This window comes from Oncorhynchus nerka, unplaced genomic scaffold (assembly GCF_034236695.1).
Source record: "Oncorhynchus nerka isolate Pitt River unplaced genomic scaffold, Oner_Uvic_2.0 unplaced_scaffold_4440, whole genome shotgun sequence".
In the NCBI taxonomy this organism is placed as follows: domain Eukaryota; kingdom Metazoa; phylum Chordata; class Actinopteri; order Salmoniformes; family Salmonidae; genus Oncorhynchus; species Oncorhynchus nerka.
Window position 1 is genome coordinate 3,142 of NW_027036862.1, and position 13,022 is coordinate 16,163.

Sequence of the window (13,022 nt, forward strand, 5' to 3'; positions counted from 1 at the left end):
GATAGATATTAGAGTATAGATATAATATAGATATTATAGCATAGATAATACAGATTTAATATAGATAATATATTATAGATATTATAGTACAGATAGTATAGTTTAGATATAATATAGTTAGTATAGATAATATATTATAAATATGATAGATATTAGAGTATAGATATAATATAGATATTATAGCATAGATAATACAGATTTAATATAGATAATATATTATAGATATTATTGTACAGATAGTATAGTTTAGATATAATATAGTTAGTATAGATAATATATTATAAATATGATAGATATTATAGTATAGATATAATATAGATATTATAGTATAGATAATATATTATAAATATGATAGATATTATAGTATAGATATAATATAGATATTATAGTACAGATAATATATTATAAATATGATAGATATTATAGTATAGATATAATATAGATATTATAGTATGAATAGTATAGTTAGATACAATACTCTGAATATGATACGATATTATAGTATGAATAGTATAGTTAGATACAATACTCTGAATATGATACGATATTATAGTATGAATAGTATAGTTAGATACAATACTCTGAATATGATACGATATTATAGTATATATATTTTAATATAGATAGATAGTTTAGAATAATTATTGTAGATATTATAGCATCTTACCTTAGCCATTCTCATGTGTTCTACCCTCTCCATTTCTCGGTGTACGTTTTCTCTGTCTCGATCTAGTTTCCCCTGAGCGTCTCTCAGTCTCTCTAGATCTATCAGATAGTCCTTCTTCTTCCTTTGTAGCGCCGCCCTCTCCGTAACTAGCTCCCTGCTCCTCCTCCCCGTCTCCTCTTCCTGTACCAGGAGCTGCACCTCCCTGTCTGTCAGCTGCTGCTCCCGCACCTCCCACTCCCTCTCCCTCCTCCTCTTCTCCTGGTCGTGTGGCCTGCTGGCGCTGCAGCGGCCGTCTCCTGCCTCTGTTTCTCCAGGCTGCGCTGTTTCTCCTGCTCGATCAGGGAGTTGTGGCGGGAGGAGGGACGGGAGGAGAAGAAGGAGGTGAGGCGTTCGGGGCGGTTGGTGAGAGCCTGGCGCTGATCCTCAATGAAGCTGTCCTGCTGGACTACCACTGCCTGCAGGGACAAAGAGACACATATACCACTGTATGTGGGGACACAGAGACACATATACCACTGTCTGTGGGGACACAGAGACACATATACCACTGTCTGTAGGGACACAGAGACACATATACCACTCGGTGGGGACACAGAGACAGATATACCACTGTCTGTAGGGACACAGAGACACATATACCACTGTCTGTGGGGACACAGAGACACATATACCACTGTCTGTAGGGACACAGAGACACATATACCACTGTCTGTGGGGACACAGAGACACATATACCACTGTCTGTGGGGACACAGAGACACATATACCACTGTCTGTGGGGACACAGAGACACATATACCACTGTCTGTGGGGACACAGAGACACATATACCACTGTCTGTGGGGACACAGAGACACATATACCAGTGTCTGTAGGGACACAGAGACAGATATACCACTGTCTGTGGGGACACAGAGACACATATACCACTGTCTGTGGGGACAGAGAGACACATATACCACTGTCTGTAGGGACACAGAGACAGATATACCACTGTCTGTGGGGACACAGAGACACATATACCACTGTCTGTGGGGACACAGAGACACATATACCACTGTCTGTGGGGACAGAGAGACACATATACCACTGTCTGTAGGGACACAGAGACACATATACCACTGTCTGTAGGGACACAGAGACACATATACCACTGTCTGTGGGGACACAGAGACACATATACCACTGTCTGTGGGGACACAGAGACACATATACCACTGTCTGTAGGGACACAGAGACACATATACCACTGTCTGTGGGGACACAGAGACACATATACCACTGTCTGTGGGGACACAGAGACACATATACCACTGTATGTGGGGACACAGAGACACATATACCACTGTCTGTGGGGACACAGAGACACATATACCACTGTCTGTAGGGACACAGAGACACATATACCACTCTGTGGGGACACAGAGACAGATATACCACTGTCTGTAGGGACACAGAGACACATATACCACTGTCTGTGGGGACACAGAGACACATATACCACTGTCTGTAGGGACACAGAGACACATATACCACTGTCTGTGGGGACACAGAGACACATATATCACTGTCTGTGGGGACAGAGAGACACATATACCACTGTCTGTAGGGACACAGAGACACGTATACCACTGTATGTAGGGACACAGAGACACATATATCACTGTCTGTGGGGACACAGAGACACATATACCACTGTCTGTAGGGACACAGAGACACATATACCACTGTCTGTAGGGACACAGAGACACATATACCACTGTCTGTGGGGACACAGAGACACATATACCACTGTCTGTGGGGACACAGAGACACATATACCACTGTCTGTAGGGACACAGAGACACATATACCACTGTCTGTGGGGACACAGAGACACATATACCAGTGTCTGTGGGGACACAGAGACAGATATACCACTGTCTGTGGGGACACAGAGACACATATACCACTGTCTGTAGGGACACAGAGACACATATACCACTGTCTGTGGGGACACAGAGACACATATACCACTGTCTGTGGGGACACAGAGACACATATACCACTGTATGTGGGGACACAGAGACACATATACCACTGTCTGTGGGGACACAGAGACACATATACCACTGTCTGTGGGGACACAGAGACACATATACCACTGTCTGTGGGGACACAGAGACACATATACCACTGTCTGTAGGGACACAGAGACACATATACCACTGTCTGTGGGGACACAGAGACACATATACCACTCTGTGGGGACACAGAGACACATATACCACTGTCTGTGGGGACACAGAGACACATATACCACTGTCTGTGGGGACACAGAGACACAGATACCACTGTCTGTGGGGACACAGAGACACATATACCACTGTCTGTGGGGACACAGAGACACATATACCACTGTCTGTGGGGACACAGAGACACATATACCACTGTCTGTGGGGACACAGAGACACATATACCACTGTCTGTGGGGACACATATACCACTGTCTGTGGGGACACAGAGACACATATACCACTGTCTGTGGGGACACAGAGACACATATACCACTCTGTGGGGACACAGAGACACATATACCACTGTCTGTGGGGACACAGAGACACATATACCACTGTCTGTGGGGACACAGAGACACATATACCACTGTCTGTGGGGACACAGATACACATATACCACTGTCTGTAGGGACACAGAGACACATATACCACTCTGTGGGGACACAGAGACACATATACCACTGTCTGTGGGGACACAGAGACACATATACCACTGCCTGTGGGGACACAGAGACACATATACCACTGTCTGTGGGGACACAGAGACACATATACCACTGTCTGTGGGGACACAGAGACACATATACCACTGTCTGTAGGGACACAGAGACACATATACCACTGTCTGTGGGGACACAGAGACAGATATACCACTCTGTGGGGACACAGAGACACATATACCACTGTCTGTGGGGACACAGAGACACATATACCACTGTATGTGGGGACACAGGGACACATATACCACTGTCTGTGGGGACACAGAGACAGATATACCACTCTGTGGGGACACAGGGACACATATACCACTGTCTGTGGGGACACAGAGACAGATATACCACTCTGTGGGGACACAGAGACACATATACCACTGTCTGTGGGGACACAGAGACACATATACCACTGTATGTGGGGACACAGGGACACATATACCACTGTCTGTGGGGACACAGAGACACATATACCACTGTCTGTGGGGACACAGAGACACATATACCACTGTCTGTAGGGACACAGAGACACATATACCACTGTCTGTAGGGACACAGAGACACATATACCACTGTCTGTAGGGACAAAGAGACACATATACCACTGTCTGTGGGGACACAGAGACACATATACCACTGTCTGTGGGGACACAGAGACACATATACCACTGTCTGTGGGGACACAGAGACACAGATACCACTGTCTGTGGGGACACAGAGACACATATACCACTGTCTGTGGGGACACAGAGACACATATACCACTGTCTGTGTGGGGACACAGTGGGGACAGAGACACATATACCACTGTCTGTGGGGACACAGAGACACATATACCACTGTCTGTGGGGACACAGAGACACATATACCACTGTCTGTAGGGACACAGAGACACATATACCACTGTCTGTAGGGACACAGAGACACATATACCACTGTCTGTGGGGACACAGAGACACATATACCACTGTCTGTGGGGACACAGAGACACATATACCACTGTCTGTAGGGACACAGAGACACATATACCACTCTGTGGGGACACAGAGACACATATACCACTGTCTGTGGGGACACAGAGACACATATACCACTGCCTGTGGGGACACAGAGACACATATACCACTGTCTGTGGGGACACAGAGACAGATATACCACTCTGTGGGGACACAGAGACACATATACCACTGTCTGTGGGGACACAGAGACACATATACCACTGTCTGTGGGGACACAGATATACCAATGTCTGTGGGGACACAGTGACCGATACACTGCACAAAAACACAGTCAGAGTGAAGTGGAGGTACAAGTACAATACAGCTGGTCCCAAGTCATCAGGAGAGAGGACAGGTGAGGACACTGACCTGCAGGGTGCTGAGCAGGTCATGGATGTGGCTCACACTGTGGAGGACCTGCTAGAAGACAACAGAGATGGGTTGGAGGACCTGCTAGAAGACAACAGAGATGGATCACACTATAAAGGGTTGGAGGACCTGCTAGAAGACAACAGAGATGGGTTGGAGGACCTGTTAGAAGACAACAGAGATGGGTTGGAGGACCTGCTAGAGGACAACAGAGATAGATCACACTATAAAGGGTTGGAGGACCTGCTAGAAGACAACAGAGATGGGTTGGAGGACCTGCTAGAAGACAACAGAGATGGGTTGGAGGACCTGCTAGAAGACAACAGAGATAGATCACACTATGAAGGGTTGGAGGACCTGCTAGAAGACAACAGAGATGGGTTGGAGGACCTGCTAGAAGACAACAGAGATAGATCACACTATAAAGGGTTGGAGGACCTGCTAGAAGACAACAGAGATGGGTTGGAGGACCTGCTAGAAGACAACAGAGATGGGTTGGAGGACCTGCTAGAAGACAACAGAGATAGATCACACTATAAAGGGTTGGAGGACCTGCTAGAAGACAACAGAGATGGGTTGGAGGACCTGCTAGAAGACAACAGAGATAGATCACACTATGAAGGGTTGGAGGACCTGCTTGAAGACAACAGAGATGGATCACACTATGAAGGGTTGGAGGACCTGCTAGAAGACAACAGAGATGGGTTGGAGGACCTGCTAGAAGACAACAGAGATAGATCACACTATGAAGGGTTGGAGGACCTGCTAGAAGACAACAGAGATAGATCACACTATAAAGGGTTGGAGGACCTGCTAGAAGACAACAGAGATGGGTTGGAGGACCTGCTAGAAGACAACAGAGATGGGTTGGAGGACCTGCTAGAAGACAACAGAGATGGGTTGGAGGACCTGCTAGAAGACAACAGAGATGGGTTGGAGGACCTGCTAGAAGACAACAGAGATGGATCACACTATGAAGGGTTGGAGGACCTGCTAGAAGACAACAGAGATGGATCACACTATGAAGGGTTGGAGGACCTGCTAGAAGACAACAGAGATGGATCACACTATGAAGGGTTGGAGGACCTGCTAGAAGACAACAGAGATGGGTTGGAGGACCTGCTAGAAGACAACAGAGATAGATCACACTGTGAAGGGTTGGAGGACCTGCTAGAAGACAACAGAGATGGGTTGGAGGACCTGCTAGAAGACAACAGAGATAGATCACACTATAAAGGGTTGGAGGACCTGCTAGAAGACAACAGAGATGGGTTGGAGGACCTGCTAGAGGACAACAGAGATGGGTTGGAGGACCTGCTAGAAGACAACAGAGATGGATCACACTATGAAGGGTTGGAGGACCTGCTAGAAGACAACAGAGATGGGTTGGAGGACCTGCTAGAAGACAACAGAGATGGGTTGGAGGACCTGCTAGAAGACAACAGAGATGGATCACACTATGAAGGGTTGGAGGACCTGCTAGAAGACAACAGAGATAGATCACACTATGAAGGGTTGGAGGACCTGCTAGAAGACAACAGAGATGGGTTGGAGGACCTGCTAGAAGACAACAGAGATGGATCACACTATGAAGGGTTGGAGGACCTGCTAGAAGACAACAGAGATGGGTTGGAGGACCTGCTAGAAGACAACAGAGATGGGTTGGAGGACCTGCTAGAAGACAACAGAGATGGGTTGGAGGACCTGCTAGAAGACAACAGAGATAGATCACACTATAAAGGGTTGGAGGACCTGCTAGAAGACAACAGAGATGGGTTGGAGGACCTGCTAGAAGACAACAGAGATGGGTTGGAGGACCTGCTAGAAGACAACAGAGATGGATCACACTATGAAGGGTTGGAGGACCTGCTAGAAGACAACAGAGATGGGTTGGAGGACCTGCTAGAAGACAACAGAGATGGGTTGGAGGACCTGCTAGAAGACAACAGAGATAGATCACACTATGAAGGGTTGGAGGACCTGCTAGAAGACAACAGAGATGGGTTGGAGGACCTGCTAGAAGACAACAGAGATAGATCACACTATGAAGGGTTGGAGGACCTGCTAGAAGACAACAGAGATAGATCACACTATGAAGGGTTGGAGGACCTGCTAGAAGACAACAGAGATGGGTTGGAGGACCTGCTAGAAGACAACAGAGATGGATCACACTATGAAGGGTTGGAGGACCTGCTAGAAGACAACAGAGATAGATCACACTATGAAGGGTTGGAGGACCTGCTAGAAGACAACAGAGATAGATCACACTATAAAGGGTTGGAGGACCTGCTAGAAGACAACAGAGATGGGTTGGAGGACCTGCTAGAAGACAACAGAGATAGATCACACTATGAAGGGTTGGAGGACCTGCTAGAAGACAACAGAGATGGGTTGGAGGACCTGCTAGAAGACAACAGAGATGGGTTGGAGGACCTGCTAGAAGACAACAGAGATAGATCACACTATGAAGGGTTGGAGGACCTGCTAGAAGACAACAGAGATGGGTTGGAGGACCTGCTAGAAGACAACAGAGATTGGGTTGGAGGACCTGCTAGAAGACAACAGAGATGGGTTGGAGGACCTGCTAGAAGACAACAGAGATGGATCACACTGTGAAGGGTTGGAGGACCTGCTAGAAGACAACAGAGATAGATCACACTATGAAGGGTTGGAGGACCTGCTAGAAGACAACAGAGATGGGTTGGAGGACCTGCTAGAAGACAACAGAGATGGGTTGGAGGACCTGCTAGAAGACAACAGAGATAGATCACACTATAAAGGGTTGGAGGACCTGCTAGAAGACAACAGAGATAGATCACACTATAAAGGGTTGGAGGACCTGCTAGAAGACAACAGAGATGGATCACACTATGAAGGGTTGGAGGACCTGCTAGAGGACAACAGAGATGGGTTGGAGGACCTGCTAGAAGACAACAGAGATGGGTTGGAGGACCTGCTAGAAGACAACAGAGATAGATCACACTATAAAGGGTTGGAGGACCTGCTAGAAGACAACAGAGATGGGTTGGAGGACCTGCTAGAAGACAACAGAGATGGATCACACTATGAAGGGTTGGAGGACCTGCTAGAGGACAACAGAGATGGATCACACTATGAAGGGTTGGAGGACCTGCTAGAAGACAACAGAGATGGGTTGGAGGACCTGCTAGAAGACAACAGAGATGGGTTGGAGGACCTGCTAGAAGACAACAGAGATGGATCACACTATGAAGGGTTGGAGGACCTGCTAGAAGACAACAGAGATGGATCACACTATGAAGGGTTGGAGGACCTGCTAGAAGACAACAGAGATGGGTTGGAGGACCTGCTAGAAGACAACAGAGATGGGTTGGAGGACCTGCTAGAAGACAACAGAGATGGGTTGGAGGACCTGCTAGAAGACTTCTGGGTCTGGGATGTATATTTATGTTCTGGGTCTGGGGTGTATATTTATATTCTGGGTCTGGGATGTATATTTATGTTCTGGGTCTTGGATGTATATTTATGTTCTGGGGTCTAGGGTGTATATTTATATTCTGGGTCTGGGGTGTATATTTATATTCTGGGTCTGGGGTGTATATTTATATTCTGGGTCTAGGGTGTATATTTATGTTCTGGGGTCTGGGGTGTATATTTATGTTCTGGGTCTGGAGTGTATATTTATATTCTGGGTCTGGAGTGTATATTTATATTCTGGTTCTGGGGTGTATATTTATATTCTGGGTCTGGGGTGTATGTTTATGTGGTAGTCTGGTCAGATATCTTTCTTACCTCGGTATTCCTCTTCAGTAACAGCATCATGGTCGCATTCTCCCCCTGACAACACAAAACTCCAGCATTACTGAACACAGGAGAGGAGTGTGTCTGTGTCTGTGTCTGTGTCTGTCTGTCTGTCTGTCTGTCTGTCTGTCTGTCTGTCTGTCTGTCTGTCTGTCTGTCTGTCTGTCTGTCTGTCTGTCTGTCTGTCTGTCTGTCTGTCTGTCTGTCTGTCTGTCTGTCTGTCTGTCTGTCTGTCTGTCTGTGTGTGTGTCTGTCTGTGTGTGTGTCTGTGGTGTGTGTGTGTGTGTGTGGTGTGTGGTGTGTGGTGTGTGTGTCTGTGTGTGTGTGTGTCAGATATAGCTTGGTGTATTGACTACCACCAGCTGGTATACTGTCAGATATAGCTTGGTGTATTGACTACCACCAGCTGGTATACTGTCAGATATAGCTTGGTGTATTGACTACCACCAGCTGGTATACTGTCAGATATAGCTTGGTGTATTGACTACCACCAGCTGGTATACTGTCAGATATAGCTTGGTGTATTGACTACCACCAGCTGGTATACTGTCAGATATAGCTTGGTGTATTGACTACCACCAGCTGGTATACTGTCAGATATAGCTTGGTGTATTGAGGACCACCCGCTGGTATACTGTCAGATATAGCTTGGTGTATTGACTACCACCAGCTGGTATACTATCAGATATAGCTTGGTGTATTGACTACCACCAGCTGGTATACTATCAGATATAGCTTGGTGTATTGACTACCACCAGCTGGTATACTGTCAGATATAGCTTGGTGTATTGACTACCACCAGCTGGTATACTGTCAGATATAGCTTGGTGGATTGAGGACCACCAGCTGGTATACTGTCAGATATAGCTTGGTGGATTGTGGACCACCAGCTGGTATACTGTCAGATATAGCTTGGTGGATTGTGGGTAACCTTCTTCAGTACACCGTCTGACTCTGTCCTGCGAAGGTCTGCTCTGTCCTCTCCCTCTTCTTTGTCCCCATCTATACAACACAAGACACTCATCAGATATGTAGAAGACATGTTGCCCGGCATTAACACAAGTCACACGAAACACCAAGGCTTGAGAATGAGGTCACACCAAGGCTTGAGAATGAGGTCACACCAAGGCTTGAGAATGAGGTCACACCAAGGCTTGAGAATGAGGTCACACCAAGGCTTGAGAATGAGGTCACACCAAGGCTTGAGAATGAGGTCACACCAAGGCTTGAGAATGAGGTCACACCAAGGCTTGAGAATGAGATCACACCAAGGCTTGAGAATGAGGTCACACCAAGGCTTGAGAATGAGGTCACACCAAGGCTTGAGAATGAGGTCACACCAAGGCTTGAGAATGAGGTCACACCAAGGCTTGAGAATGAGATCACACCAAGGCTTGAGAATGAGGTCAAACCAAGGCTTGAGAATGAGATCACACCAAGGCTTGAGAATGAGGTCAAACTGATCAAATGGATGCTCTAAGTTAAAGGGATCCATCTTTGATCTTAAACTCCATTATTGACATGATAAACAAGGAAAACAGAGGCCCATCTGAGGCTCTCAATCAAGGCTTCTCAACCCTTGATAATGAATACGTATTACTGACAGGGATGTGTCTTACTCTTAGAGATGTGTATCTGCTGAGAGTCAAAGCCTCCGAAGGTCTCGGCCCTGCGAAGGAGACATACAGGGCCCGTGCCCACCACTCCTCCTCCTCCTTCTGTCTCTGGGACCCACACCACCTGCTGCCCCCCCATCGCTCCTCCCAGAGTACCGTTCACCAGCGCCTGCAACGTCTCCACTGTCACAGAGAGAGAGAGAAAGAGAGAGAGAAAGAGAGAGAAGAGAGAGAGAAAGAGAGAGAAAGAGAGAGAGAGGGAAAGAGAGAGAGAGAGAAAGAGAGATTGAGAGAGAGAGAGAGAGAGAGAGAGAGAGAGAGAGATTGAGATTGAGAGATGAGGGGGAAAGAGAAAGTACAGAAGAGCAGAGAGAGAGAGAAAGGATTTCACTAACCAAATGATAATAACTATGTTACTGACCGTACTGTACCGTAGATATTAACAGTGTTTCTAATCTTTGCATCAATATCTTCTAATCTAAATCAAACACTCTTTACAATCAACCTTCCCAGTACGTTCTCACATCAGAGGAGAACATCTGATAGATCAGGAAGACAGTGAAAGATAATGCGACATTGGAAGCCACTGTTAGATCCAATGCACCATGTCTACAGTCTGGTCTCCACCCCTGGTTCCCATTAAATGGGCTACTGTTACCACACCATGTCTCCTCCACCCCTGGTTCCCATTAGATGGGCTACTGTTACCACACCATGTCTCCTCCACCCCTGGTTCCCATTAGATGGGCTACTGTTACCACACCATGTCTCCTCCACCCCTGGTTCCCATTAGATGGGCTACTGTTACCACACCATGTCTACAGTCTGGTCTCCACCCCTGGTTCCCATTAGATGGGCTGTTGTTACCACACCATGTCTACAGTCTGGTCTCCACCCCTGGTTCCCATTAGATGGGCCACTGTTACCACACCATGTCTCCTCCACCCCTGGTTCCCATTAGATGGGCTACTGTTACCACACCATGTCTACAGTCTGGTCTCCACCCCTGGTTCCCATTAGATGGGCTACTGTTACCACACCATGTCTACAGTCTGGTCTCCACCCCTGGTTCCCATTAGATGGGCTACTGTTACCACACCATGTCTCCTCCACCCCTGGTTCCCATTAGATGGGCTACTGTTACCACAACATGTACAGTCCTCCACCCCTGGTTCCCATTATTAGATGGGCTACTGTTACCACACCATGTCTACAGTCTGGTCTCCACCCTGGTTCCCATTAGATGGGCTACTGTTACCACACCATGTCTACAGTCTGGTCTCCACACCTGGTTCCCATTAGATGGGCTACTGTTACCACACCATGTCTACAGTCTGGTCTCCACCCCTGGTTCCCATTAGATGGGCTACTGTTACCACACCATGTCTACAGTCTGGTCTCCACCCCTGGTTCCCATTAGATGGGCTACTGTTACCACACCATGTCTACAGTCTGGTCTCCACCCCTGGTTCCCATTAGATGGGCTACTGCGCCACACACCATGTCTCCTCCACCCCTGGTTCCCATTAGATGAGCTACTGTTACCACACCATGTCTACAGTCTGGTCTCCACCCCTGGTTCCCATTAGATGGGCTACTGTTACCACACCATGTCTCCTCCACCCCTGGTTCCCATTAGATGGGCTACTGTTACCACAACATGTCTCCTCCACACCTGGTTCCCATTAGATGGGCTACTGTTACCACACCATGTCTACAGTCTGGTCTCCACCCCTGGTTCCCATTAGATGGGCTACTGTTACCACACCATGTCTACAGTCTGGTCTCCACCCCTGGTTCCCATTAGATGGGCTACTGTTACCACACCATGTCTCCTCCACCCCTGGTTCCCATTAGATGGGCTACTGTTACCACACCATGTCTCCTCCACCCCTGGTTCCCATTAGATGGGCTACTGTTACCACACCATGTCTACAGTCTGGTCTCCACCCCTGGTTCCCATTAGATGGGCTACTGTTACCACACCATGTCTCCTCCACCCCTGGTTCCCATTAGATGGGCTACTGTTACCACACCATGTCTACAGTCTGGTCTCCACCCCTGGTTCCCATTAGATGGGCTGTTGTTACATTCATGGTGAGAGACTAGCCTGTCTACTAACCTTCCTGTAGTGCTCCCTTTATGATGGGTTCTCCTTAGTATGTCCTGGAGCCCGCTCCGTCCCAGCCCTGGAACAGCCCCTTGGCCCTGGTGACCTGGCTGGGGCCCTGGTCCTCTCCTGGGCCTGTTCCTGGGGGGGTTCCAGGGCTCCGGACCTCACACATCTCCCTAAACACGGCCATCTTCTCCTCCAGCATACACATGATCTGCTCATCCTTCTTCCTCAGCATCTCTGCAGGGGATATGAGGTATTGTTAGTGTTGAGATGGCCTTTTCACAGAATCATCTCTGAATAAGTGGAGATGAGTGTATTGTTAGCAAGATGGAGTAAAATCTAATCTAGACCATTCCTGGAAGGAGATGAGTGTATTGTTAGTGTTGATGAGTGTAACCTTCACAGAATCATCTCTGGAAGGGAGATGAGGTATTGTTAGTGTTGATGAGTGTACCCTTCACAGAATCATCTCTGAAGGGAGATGAGGTATTGCTAGTGTTGATGAGTGTATTCTTCACAGAATCATCTCGTGGAGATGGGAAGGATGAGGTAACCTTTCACAGTTAAAGATGATGATTGCTAACTGATGAGTGTAACCTTTAAATTTTCTGGAAGGGAGATGAGGTATTGCTAGTGTTGATGTGTAACCTTCACAGAATCATCTCTGGAAGGGAGATGAGGTATTGCTAGTGTTGATGAGTGTACCCTT

General features: G+C 47.3%; 1 protein-coding gene across 1 annotated transcript; it reads right to left on the bottom strand.

Moving 5' to 3' along the window:
• Nucleotides 1-670: 670 nt before the first annotated feature.
• LOC135566525 (A-kinase anchor protein 13-like) lies at nucleotides 671-12,349 on the bottom strand. Its single transcript, XM_065014221.1, has 6 exons — nucleotides 12,320-12,349; nucleotides 10,201-10,380; nucleotides 9,513-9,583; nucleotides 8,573-8,617; nucleotides 4,802-4,852; nucleotides 671-1,122 (listed from the first exon to the last, which is right to left on the bottom strand). The coding sequence occupies exons 2-6, from the start codon at nucleotides 10,334-10,336 to the stop codon at nucleotides 877-879; spliced, it is 549 nt and encodes a 182-aa protein (XP_064870293.1). The 5' UTR covers nucleotides 10,337-10,380; nucleotides 12,320-12,349; the 3' UTR covers nucleotides 671-876.
• Between the last annotated feature and the right edge of the window lie 673 nt (nucleotides 12,350-13,022).

Coding starts and splice junctions, on each gene's coding strand:
- LOC135566525 (XM_065014221.1), bottom strand. CDS start 10,336: ATGGGGGGGCAGCAGGTGGTGTGGGTCCCAGAGACAGAAGGAGGAGGA. Junction 8,618..9,512: donor CAGACGGTGTACTGAAGAAG/GTTACCCACAAT, acceptor TTGTGTTGTCAG/GGGGAGAATGCGACCATGAT. Junction 4,853..8,572: donor TACTGAAGAGGAATACCGAG/GTAAGAAAGATA, acceptor GTTGTCTTCTAG/CAGGTCCTCCACAGTGTGAG.